Consider the following 12,575-nt stretch of genomic DNA (forward strand, 5'->3'; position numbering starts at 1 on the left):
GAGAGAGGGCGACAAAACCCTTTGCCCTTTCAATCCTCCTTTTGAACACTTTTCCTCTCAGCCTGTTACTAATCAGGACAGGAAATGGTGCAGGAGGAAAAGCAGAAACACTTTCTAGTTAGGATAGGTCATGAGGAAAGCGTATGAGATGATGGAACTAGGGTTGCCAATCTCCAGGTGCAGCCTGGAGCTCTGGAATGGGGAGCTAATCAGATCTCTACAGACACACTTTTCATTTTATACATAAATGCTGTGGGCAAATAAAAATTTATCCCCCATCCCCTGCCAGCAGCAGCCCTAATCTCCCCTCACATCTAGTGTGGTCTCTCAGGCCCCTTCTGCACAAGCAAAATAATGTGTTTTCAAACCACTTTCACAACTGTTTGCAAGTGGATTTTGCTATTCCGCACAGCTTCAAAGAGCACTGAAAGCAGTTTGAAAGTGCATTATTCTGCATGTGCGGAATGCGCCTCAGTTTCACAAAGGAAGCATGTGTTGCATTTACCTCATAGGTATATCATCGGAAGAGGCAATTTGCCTCATGGAAGTGGTCAACTCTATTCTGGCTTGGCAGTTTTCCCGCCAAAACTCTCCTTGTCGCCACCAGCTTCCTCAGCAGCCCACAGTCCTCAAGACTTCCAGCCCACTAGCCAAATTCATTCAAGTCATGATGGGTCAAGGCATAAGCAACCACTCCAGCTGAAGAGACTTGTGTGCTTTTGCAACATGCCTTTAAAAACCCTGCAGTGTGCAGGAGTTGTGTGGAAGATATGAGGTTTCCCTACAAGTAGAAATGTTGAAAGTCCCGGCTCTTAAATTTGGATTAATAGCTACACCTTTGTCTAATTTCTGTCACAATAAAGCATATTCTGTCCTTTCAGGTCCAATAGGTGACCCTTCTCCACAGAACAGAGTTATGGAGACCAGTGAAAATTAATTATCAGTCTAGCATTGTTTTAATATTCTGCTTAATTGGTTTTAATTATTTATATTGGGATTTCTATTTTAAAGTTTGAATGTTTTTAAGCTGTGTTGTAACCCACCCTGAGCCCTCCAGGAGTAGGACAGGATATAAATCCAATAAAATAAATCCAAATAAATAAATAAAACTGACATTAGCCCCCAGTGCTTATTAAGTGTTCACTGGTGGAACTGACTATCATTTCTTCCCAACCTCCTGTGAACTTTATTTAACACTGTTCTTCAGGACATTGGCAGTTGAAATAAAGTAACTTAGGTGTTTCAGACCCCATCGAGCAGGAAATCAAATGCAAAAAAGGAGTCTGTCAGCCACTGGACTAAACACTGATTACAAACTGGCTGTAAATCTCCTGTTGTAGAGAACGTCCAGGAATGCCGTTTAGAACAACCCCATTCCTCTTTCTGCTGTGAACAGCAATTCCACTGAGTTAGCTGTAATAGGCGCGTTCCCTCATACGAGGCCTTTCTGCATTACCAACAACAGAATGAGAAAATGCAACATCGACACAAAATGGGTTCCAGTGTGCATCTCTTAGATCAAACACTGCTTTGATTTTTTTTTTACATTATTTAGATACATACACCCCATTTTTCCCCTCCTCCATTTTATCCCTGAAGGAACAACTCCAGGCTCCTTCCGCACACGCAAAATAATGCGTTTTCAAACCACTTTCACAACTGTTTGCAAGTGGATTTTGCTATTCCGCACAGCTTCAAAGCGCACTGAAAGCAGTTTAAAAGTGCATTATTTTGCATGTGCGGAATGAGCCTGTGAGATAGGTTAAGCAGAGACTAGCCTGAGGATACCCAGAGAGTTTTAATACACAGGGTGAAAATTCACACCCGGATCCTCAAGTGGAACACTATACCACATCTAGGAGGGATGTGGTATGCTAATATCATGATCAAGCAGCTACAAAAGATCACAAAGGGGTCATGGAAGGCAGACAGCCATCTCTGGAGCGTCAAACTTAAGATGACCATGGACTTTCTGCAGGTTTTTTTTTTAAAAAAACAGGCTTATACAATTGACTTGAAAACTAGTGGTTACTGAGACACACTTTCATCCTGTGTTGTTCCCACAATTGATTTAGTAGTTTTATCCATCTTTCCTGTGAAAAAACTCAAGACAGTTTATGTCAATCTCCTCTCCTCCCTTTTATCTTTCCACCAGCCTTGCGAAGTAGGTCAGGCTGAGTGTGAGTGACAGGTTCAAAGTCACCCTGCAAACCTCATGATAAAGTGGAGAATTTCTCAATTCATGCACTTGACTCTCCCCCAATTTTACAGCCGTACCTCCAGGTAACCCGCCAGGGGTGATTTATAACCATGGTTAAACAAAAAAAATCTTTAAAAAAAGGAAGTCAGAGAAAAACAGGTGAATGTGTGTTAATATTACTATAAGTTCTGGAGAGAAATGTTATTTCCTACCACATTCCACATCCTCTTGCTTACACCTCAGTAGTGTTTTGTGCTTAGAGGCTTTGTTAGGAAGAAGAGAAAAATAATGACGCGTAGTTAACCCATAGGAAGGGAAGGCAGCGTGATATAGCCAAGTGCCATCAGACCTCAGAAGATAAGCCAGATGTGTGGCTGGGAGATTACCAAAAAAGGTTCTGCAAAGGAAGGCAATGCTAAACCACCTCTGCTTCTTAATTGCATTGAAAGCCCTTTCCTGTGTTCACCATAAGTCAACTGTGACTTGACAGCACTTTACACACATGCTCCTAACCTGCTAAGTTTGGCCTACCTTTCAGGAATGTTGTAAAGATACAAAAAAGTAATGCATGTGAAGTGCAACAAATAAAGAAATGCTGCTTTTAGAAGGACACAAAAGAGGAAGAATACACAACAGCATATCAATAAGTGATTTAATAAATCCACAGTAAAGCAACACGTCTGTTTCATTAAACAATATATAGTAAATAATTACAATTAAAAACCTCCAAGGACAGTACAGATCTACCCCAGCTCATATACTGTAAACCCCAACTTAATGAAATATCCATTATGAATATCCACTGTGTGCAAAAATATCTGACTTCCAGAAAGGTAATATAGAAGAGATACACAAATTTACCTTCTGACAAACTGTAATATGGCTTTGTGTTAAATTGTTGTGTAGGAAAATAAACCAACATTTCCAAAAAGATACCGGGTCTTCATCTCTGTGCTGGATGGAAGTGTTCGGGTAGGTTTTTGGCTTGGTTTAGGAAGAAAATATAACATAGTGCACTTTACTGAAATTAACACTGAAATTTTATCTTGGGGCGAGTGAAAGGAGAGAAGTATTGGCTAGCTTCAAATACAAGCTACATCAGAAATCCAGCAAAGAAGCATTTCAGAAATTTAACTGCAGTATCACTTTCCATCATGTTCTGAGTAGTTTTATTTTTCCATCAGAAGATTGATTGAAAAAAATGATAAAAGATAGGTTTCCATTAGGCAATTGGATAGTTTTTTAAAAATAATAATAAACCTCTGAATAAATATCCACATAGTCCTAATGGAATGACTACTGTAAATTTTATTTTTGAAAGACTGGTCTTCATCAGCGGATAAATACTGGTCTTCAACATTATAACAACCATTCATGTAGAACTAGATACTGATTTGTTGTATGACACAATAAGTCAAAATCTTGGTACTTTGGTCAAATACTAGTACTTCAACACTCAGTTCTTTCTGTCATCATCTGTGGTAAAATGAAACTATTTCTTTTGGTCTGTTCAGTCCTAGCTTCAACTAGTAAAACATTCCGAGGAAAATATTGCTGTGGTTAAAAGGACAATTCCCTCAGGTGTCATAGCCGAAGACCAAACCTCCCAGGACTAGCCAAAAATTACACTGAGTTTCTTATACCCAATGAATACATGTCTCTTTAGAAAGATCCAAGTGATATAGATGCAGTGATATCATTGCAGACTAAATGCTGGTATTATGTTTTTTGTAGGGTGTTTTTTTTTTTTGCAATGTTAACACTATGATTCAAGTTGTCCTTTGCTGACTTATGATCTGAGAGTAATATCTCTGTCTCACTTCTTTCTCTGACTCCCCCTTTCTCCAAGCCCAACTTTGAAGGTGAAACCAATGCAAATTTGGTCCCTGCAAAGCGGTTATTACTGCCTGCATTCAACACAGGTCAGAAAGGAAGGTTGTTATTTTGTTGAACAAAAACTGCTACTAGCAGAACAAGCAATGGATGGTGGGTATGCCTCCCTGTTTGAACACGAAGCAGCACTGCTCACCAAATCACCAACGTTTCACCAGCACACTTCAGACATCACCATGCAAATGCCATATTTAAAAAACCGGAAATTAAAGCACAGATGAAAAGGAAACCCGGGTTCTCACAATTCTACTCTCCAAGAACGTATCTGAAGTCTCGCATCTCCTGAACATCTATGTTACATCTACTGATTTAATTGTTGCCCTTAATATAGTTTCTGTAAGGTCCTTCTCCTTCAGGGGGGGCAAACCGGCTAGAAGAGGATGCCTACAGCATACTTGCTCCTACCAAGATATCATGTAAACCCAACGGCCTCTGCAGCAGGTTAAAACGCTAGTTTAGATACTTGAAATTAGCAGTAAGAATCGTCTCAAAGTCAATATAATACTCAAAGAAATTAAATATCTATATTTTCCTGTGATATTAATCCTATGCCTAGAGATACGAAAGACAGCCAATCCTTTCAAATGCTGTGGGTCCAGCCCCTAAGTCTTCTATTAAACAACTGGCAAGCTTATCTTTTAATGATTTGGATAGGTTAAAGCTGAAACTTCCAAGACCGGTTGCAGTAAAAGTTGCTTTCAATGCATATTCAAGTTTGTATGAATGCACAATGTAGGGAAAAGGCCCAGGTAGCCTCACAGCGATTTTGCTTTTTTAATTGGAGTAGGCAAAGTATTAGAAACCTGGGTTTTATAATTAAAAACAAATGCAAAATACTGTGCAGCCAGTTCAGGGACCTTTAACTGTATAGATCAACAACATGATCAACCTTGACAGCTTTTTAAAAATTCAAGTAACTAATGCCTAATGTCCTTTTCTTCTGGAATGTAGGAATACCAGTACGCAGTTAACAATTGGCAACATGGAAAAGTATACTGAGGTATCTGCCTAGCCATAGTGTAATCTGTAAACAGTTTTTTTTGGAAACATCTTGGCATGGAAACCCTAGCAAAATAAACAGTGGCCAGGGGGGAGGGGAGGGAGGGAGAGCGCACAACTTCATTAAAGGGGTAGTCCCAACTCTTCTTTCTCCAGTTCGAAATGTTCTCATTAGTTGGATCAAGGAGGCCCCGTTCCGCTTGTACATCTTGCGTTATTGCTCTGTGGTTACCTCGACGGCAAGATAAAAAGAATAAGGCAGTACACACACCCCCAGAACGTGTGGAAAGTTAGGCACTGGAATTGTGACAATTAATGCAGGATTTGTTCTCCTCATGCCTGAAGCTTTGAAGCTGGACGGAGCATTGATACATCCCAAAAGTGCTCAGCAACAACCGTCGAGCCTTGGACAAGATGTCCTCCCACTTTGATGAACCGCTGGGAACTGGAAAGCAAGAAAAGGACAGAGCAGGAGGGCATTAAAGCTTCCATAAGCATTCCATTGCAACTCTATATGGGCATAACACTCAAACTCCTCCAGTCCTGATGTTCTCCCCACCCCCACAGCTTCTTTCCCCAGCCATCACACAGTAGGGTGGAGTTTGCTTTGAACGTGGCCGTGGGCTTTGTGGCTCACCCTTTCGTTATCCCTCACCATCCTTCCATGGTGACAGACAGGTCATCCTGCCACGGGGGCTGGGGGGTCCAGAGCCTTGGTCTCCAGACAACGACTTCGCAGAAATGTTATTGCAGACAGCCATTTTTTTTTCTATACAAGCCCAAAGCATACTCTACCTAGTTGTAAGTGGACGATGGCAACAGTTTTTCCTGCTGTCAGAGACCAAACGTTCAGATATTCCACTGAATGAACATCTTCAATTTTCATTAGCTCTTCTTTAATGTGATCCACATTCAAATGCCTTGGAACCCCTAAGGTAAAATGACAGCATCATGTTAAACGTTAAGATTTCAAAGTAAATATTGCGTGGGTGAGCCACTTATGAGGAAGTCAAAAACAGGACAGTCTTTCACAATTATCAGTGATCTTTTATAGATCTAGAGAAGTGATAATGTAACGGCCGTTCCTACTTCTAAAATGAAACCCGCCTTTTATTAAGATCAACCAAACACAGCACATTACTTTATGTTAGATTGGTTGGCCTTAAATGAATTTTTTTTCACAGGTTTTGCTTTTGGAGATTGTTATGGACCAACACTAAGAAGAAGAAGAAAAGTTTGGATTTATATCCCCCCTTTCTCTCCTGCAGGAGACTCAAAGGGGCTTACAATCTCCTTGCCCTTCCCCCCTCACAACAAACACCCTGTGAGGTAGGTGGGGCTGAGAGAGCTCTAAGAAGCTGTGACTAGCCCAAGGTCACCCAGCTGGCGTGTATGGGAGTGTACAGGCTAATCTGAATTCCCCAGATAAGCCTCCACAGCTCAGGCGGCAGAGCTGGGAATCAAACCCGGTTCCTCCAGATTAGATACACGAGCTCTTAACCTCCTACGCCACAACTTTTATCTCTGCTACATGTTCCCTGAGAAAGACCTTGAATGTTAAAACAATTGTTACCTTCAAGTATAATTATTCCCGTGTCCCGTATGATCCGCAGTGTTGTAAAAGCCACAAGTACTGAGAACACATATGTGCATATAGGATCAGCAATCTTGTATTCTGGCTGAAACAAAGAGATTAAAACCTGGTCAGACTTTGTCTAGGAAGAGAGTCTTTTTAAGATTCACATAACTGAATTCATCAAACTGTTTGGTCTCTCAGCCAAGAGAGATCCTGTTGTAGCCAGCTGTGTGAACTGATTTAATACACCACCAGCCATCTTAAAAAGTAATTTTAAGACTTATTGTGTGTTTTTCTTAACATAGCCTACACACTGCTGTTTACAACTTTAAGTTCGTTTTGCATCGTTTATTGTATGCGTTATGCTGTTTTTATTATGTTTTATTTTGTAATTCGCCTTGAGTGTCAGCAAAAAAGGGATTGAGAACAAGCCAAATTGTGTGTAACGTAAATGACAGAGGAACAAAACAGCACGTCTTCAGTGTGTGATGCGCTGTTTTGTTCCTCCAGCAAAAAAGGGAATGACATAAAATAAAATGAATAAAACATGTCAACAACACAAAATCCACTTCAAAGGACATACTTCTAAAATAACCCAAACTGAACTATGTTCATAAGTATTGTTGAAGGCTTTCATGGCCGCAATCACTGGGGTGCTGTGCTGTGTGGTTTCCGGGCTGTATGGCCGTGTTCACAAGCACATGGACAATTTCAACAGAAAGGAAGAAACCATGAAAATGAACAAAACTTGGCTACCAGTGTTAAAAAACACTAGAGTCAAGACAGTGACTGATCAGCTCCACCCAGACACAGGATGACTATAGACAGTAAACAATCAAAGGGAACAAAGGCCAGGCTACTTCTATTCAGATGCCCTCACCTATTAACCTTGCTATCTTCATTGTTACTCACATGATAATGGGTGGACCCACTCAACACATGTAAATCTAGCTTGCTAATTGATCCCTTTACTTGTTAACAGACAATGGTTCTTTCCCCTACCCTGGACGCTCCAACAGGTATATATACTCCACTTGCTTTCCTTTCCTACTATCAGATCCTCTGAAGATGCCAGCCACAGATGCAGGCGAAATGTCAGGAGAGAATGCTGCTAGAACACGGCCATACAGCCTGGAAACCACACAGCACCCTATGTTCATAAGTGCCATCAAGTGCAACAGACTCACAGTGATTCCAGCAAGGGTTTTTTTCAGGCAACTGAAAAGCAGAGGTGGTTTGACTTCACTTTCCTCTGCAGTCTTCCCAAGTGGACTCCAATCAAGAACTGACCCTGCTTAGGTTCTGAGATCTGACAAGATGGGGCTGTACCATGCCACCTTCCCTCCCAAAACTTAACCAACACATGCACATCACTGTTCACAGCCAAGCAGGACTTTTCCACTTCTTGGAAAGAAAGAATTTGAGTTTGCTTTCTTAATATCCATTGTTTCGGGTTGTCTTCAGAAGATGATGGTATTGAACTGTGTCCATAACTGAAAATGCTCTCCTTTTAATCTCTGCTCATGACTTCGGTAGTGCTAGGAACACAGAGGGGGGCCCTGCCAGTCCCCAATAGCAGAGCTGCGGCCCATATGGAGAGAGGCATTCCATACAATGGGCAATTTTCATCCCAGAGTATTATGCTTAGAATACAGAATTTCAATCCAAGCATACGTGTAGAGCTTCTTATCCCAATATTTGGTTATGAATTGGCTAGAAGGTTTCTCTTAAAATGAAATCCTATGCAGAGTTACTCCAGAGTAACAGTGCCATCCTATGCAGAGCTTAAATTGGAGTAACTCCATAGGGCACTGAACTGTTATTCACTTAAACCTATAATGTAATGCCTCCCACACTTCCCAAAATGCACCAAAAATGAACTGGAAATGAATCATAGGATGTCCCCAGGTGTGAATCCAATCCAATAACTCCTTAAGCTGGTGGAAGATCCGGCACTTACGCAATGTACACACAAGGGGTTTCTTCATTCACATAAGATCTGCACACAGATCCCATTTTTGTGCACTGGAAGCCACTCTTCCATTCAAAGACAAGAGCCCATTTTGAGCGCCTGTGGTGTTCTACGCCAATTCCCAACATGATCAATTTAACTAGAGTGTTGAGCGGGCCAGTACAGCAGCCCGGATCAGAAATGCTTTTTTGTTCACAATTCAAGGGCCAGCCCTACCTTGAAACGAATGATGTACGCCGCCACAAGTACGCCGATGCTTTGCACCAAGTCCCCCAGGGCGTGCACGAATGCAGCTCTCACCGCCAGGCTACCGTGGCCGTGGCCGTGCCCGTGCCTGGAAGCTGTGCTGGAAGAGCTGGACAGAGGAACGGCCGAAGGGCCGTGTGAATGGGAATGGAGGTGGCCCGACTGGTTCAGCAAAAAGCCCATTCTGCAGCAGAAAAGCAGGAGGTAAGAAAACGGAACGGGAGAGAGAGAGAGAGAGAAATCTGTTAGCATATTTTGACCCGAAGAAGATCGGAAAAACAAGCCACTGATATTACTTGTTGGTAGAGTTGTGTTCCTAGAGTGGAGGAAACTCATACACATAGTGCCAAGGTGCCCTGATAGAAAATCCGAGTACCCATCACCATCTTCTTTTCCCTGGGCTCCCACATCTATACCTGCAATTCCCAACATGGTGCCCACCAAGGAACTGGGTGGGGCGAGGTAGGGCTTCTGCCCAGCAAGGCGTCTCATTGACTACTGCACATTTGATTGATTGTTTAAGACAGTGATGGCGAACCTTTTTGAGACCGAGTGCCCAAACTGCAACCCAAAACCCACTTATTTATCGCAAAGTGCCAACATGGCAATTTAACCTGAATTCTGAGGTTTTAGTATAGAAAAAACGGTTGGCTCCGAGGCACGCATTACTCAGGAGTAAGCTTGGTGGTAGTCGGTGGCTTTGCTTTGAAGCAACTGTGCAACGCTTTGAACAGGTGAATCACGACCCAAGAGGGTTTACTCAGAAGCAAACCCCATTGCCAGCAACCGAGCTTACTCCCAGGTAAAGGATCACGCTTTAGTTCTTTCCATGAATATCAGTAGGGTTTAACAGCGCTTAACAGGGTTACCTACACTGCTTCCCCAAAACTAGGGCCCCTTCCGCACACGCAAAATAATGCGTTTTCAAACCACTTTCACAACTGTTTGCAAGTGGATTTTGCTATTCCGCACAGCTTCAAAGAGCACTGAAAGCAGTTTGAAAGTGCATTATTCTGCATGTGCGGAATGAGCCTAGGTCTTAGGTTTAGTGCTAATAATCTCCCTGAAATAATTGCACTATTATCACATGACGAACTCTGTGCACGCGTGCCCACAGAGAGGGCTCTGAGTGCCACCTCTGGCACCCGTGCCATAGGTTCGCCACCACTGGTTTAAGAGATTGCTTTGGCAGCGGCAGCCACCACAGCACAAGGATCTGCACTGTGTTATTTAAGTTAAGCTGTGGCAATCATTTCGCGGCTGGTTTCACCCCCCGTGGCACTCATTTTGTTGCTGCCCCCCCTCCCTCACTACACCAGAATCCCAAATATGCTCACAAGCTCAGAAAGGTTGGGGACACCTCCTCGTGGGTCCACCCTGGCCACCTTCGTTGGGCAAACAGGAAGCTGGACCACGGCTGGGCCCCAGGAGGAAATCTTCCCCTTCCTTGTGCCCTACAGCCTGGCTTAGATCCAGCACAGCCAGCCAAAGAAGAGTTCATCCCTACAATGTGGAGCCAGTCTCTTTTGGGACAGAGGGAAAGGAAAGAGCATGTGTGAGTGAAAGACTGCGGATGGCTTTGAAGGAAGCTGATAGATACTTACCTGCATTGCTGTTCATTCAGCCGACGTCATGAACAGGAAACACAACTAAATTCTAATGGCTAGTGAGCACAGCTATACAGTGGTGGGATCCAAAAATTTTAGTAACAGGTTCCCATGTTGGTGGGATTCAAACTGTGGCGTAGCACCACTGGGGCTGGGTGGGGCACGACAGGGGTGTGGCCGGGCATTCCGGGGGCAGGGCATTCCTGGGCGGGGCTGTGGCAAGGACGCAGCCGCTGCGCCGGTCCTTGGGTGGGAAACGAATGCACGCAGGCGCAGGCTGCCACGCACGCCGGTGCACCTCCTGCTAGACTGCTTCAAGTTCTGCGCGCTACTGCTGAGAGGAGGGGCGTAACTAAGGCAAAAATCACGTGGCAAAATCACCAATTAGTAACCCGCTCTCGGCACACACAAATAATGAGTAACCTACTCTCGGGAACCTGTGAGAACCTGCTGGATCCCACCTCTGCAGCTATACACTGATAGTGCAACCAGGCAGAGATGTCCTCACAACAGAACACTTACGGGAAGGATTTTATGATGTCATGGCTCGGCACCAGAAACACATAATTAAGGTTACATCAGTCCTTAGGATTCCAAACATAATCTTACGCCATTCATAAACCACCTTCCAGACATCCCGTGAGTCAAGACAAGGGGATGCTGCGTTAATTACAGAAGACATCAACTAGCCCACTTGATGCAAAACCAACCAACCAACCACAGTGAAGTCCCAAGTCCCATTAATGTGAGGAAATGGAACACTTACATGAGATTTACTGCCACACCAACAGCCGCTGTAATCAGCATGATGTCCCCGTTGATGTCATAGTCCATATGGATGGTCCTTTGGACAGCTTCGTACAAGAGGAAAACCATGAGGATATAAATCAGCAGGACGCTGAACATGGCTGACAAAACCTCTAGGGGAGGAGAGAGAAAAGAATGGCATTGTTTCAAGGCATATAGGTTTGCAAGGCATATTGCATCGTACGGTATTATTTTGCAATTCTACAGCACTTTTCAGGATACCGATTGCTCATCATTCCACATAATCAAACTACTAAGCTTAGCACAATGTTCCTCGTTTTCAACATGAAAAGCATGTATCTAAGAGCTGTAGAAGAAGAGTTTGGATTTGTACACCCCCCCCCCCTTTCTCTCCTGTAAGGAGACTCACAAGGGTTTACAAACTCTTTTCCCTTCCCTCCGCCAACAAACACCCTGTGAGGTGGGTGGGGCTGGGAGAGCATCAAAGAACTGTGACTAGCCCAAGCTGGCATGTGTTGGAGTGCCCAAGCTAACCTGGTTGACCAGATATGCCTCCACAGCTCAAGAGGCAGAACAGGGAATCAAACCCGGTTCTCCAGATTAGAGTGCACCTGCTCTTAACCACTACATCGCGCTGGCTCTCTAAGAGCTGTATGTGTATGTGTGTGAGAGAGAGGTTTAGGTGAGAACTGGAGAGCACCCTGCCTTGAAACCCACGAAGGAAATATCACATATGAGGGCAGGGCAACAAAGCCACACAGTAGGAGGACAGAGACAAGAAGAAGAAGAAGAAGAAGAAGAAGAAGAAGAAGAAGAAGAAGAAGAAGAAGAAGAAGAAGAAGAAGAAGAAGAAGAAGAAGAAGAAGAAGAAGAAGAAGAAGAAGAAGAAGAAGAAGAAGAAGAAGAAGAAGAAGAAGAAGAAGGAGTTAGAAGAAGAAGAAGGAAGAAGGAAGAAGAAGAAGAAGAAGAAGAAGAAGAAGAAGAAGAAGAAGAAGAAGAAGAAGAAGAGTTTGGATTTATATCCCCCCTTTCTCTCCTGCAGGAGACTCAAAGGGGCTTACAATCTCCTTGCCCTTCCCCCCTCACAACAAACACCCGGTGAGGTAGGTGGGGCTGAGTGAGAAGCTGTGACTAGCCCAAGGTCACCCAGCTGGCGTGTGTGGGAGTGTACAGGCTAATCTGAATTCCCCAGATAAGCCTCCACAGCTCAGGTGGCAGAGCTGGGAATCAAACCGGGTTCCTCCAGATTAGATACACGAGCTCTTAACCTCCTACGCCACTGTTGCTTATCACAAATGTCGCTGCTAGTAACGT

The 12,575-nt window shown here is 43.6% G+C and overlaps 1 protein-coding gene across 1 annotated transcript in view; it reads right to left on the bottom strand.

The window, feature by feature from the left end:
* Positions 1-2,838: 2,838 nt before the first annotated feature.
* Positions 2,839-12,575, bottom strand: part of SLC30A4 (solute carrier family 30 member 4) — a 22,597-nt gene continuing 12,860 nt past the window's right edge. Inside the window, exons 3-7 of the mRNA XM_048519753.1 lie at positions 11,260-11,501; positions 8,857-9,070; positions 6,666-6,771; positions 5,888-6,022; positions 2,839-5,537 (exon numbers count right to left, since the gene is read on the bottom strand). Of these exons, the coding sequence (XP_048375710.1) occupies positions 5,383-5,537; positions 5,888-6,022; positions 6,666-6,771; positions 8,857-9,070; positions 11,260-11,501 (852 nt within the window). The 3' untranslated portion in view covers positions 2,839-5,382. The remainder of the gene's footprint in view (positions 5,538-5,887; positions 6,023-6,665; positions 6,772-8,856; positions 9,071-11,259; positions 11,502-12,575) is intronic.

The sequence above is a fragment of the Sphaerodactylus townsendi genome, linkage group LG17, assembly GCF_021028975.2.
Source record: "Sphaerodactylus townsendi isolate TG3544 linkage group LG17, MPM_Stown_v2.3, whole genome shotgun sequence".
Classification (NCBI taxonomy): domain Eukaryota; kingdom Metazoa; phylum Chordata; class Lepidosauria; order Squamata; family Sphaerodactylidae; genus Sphaerodactylus; species Sphaerodactylus townsendi.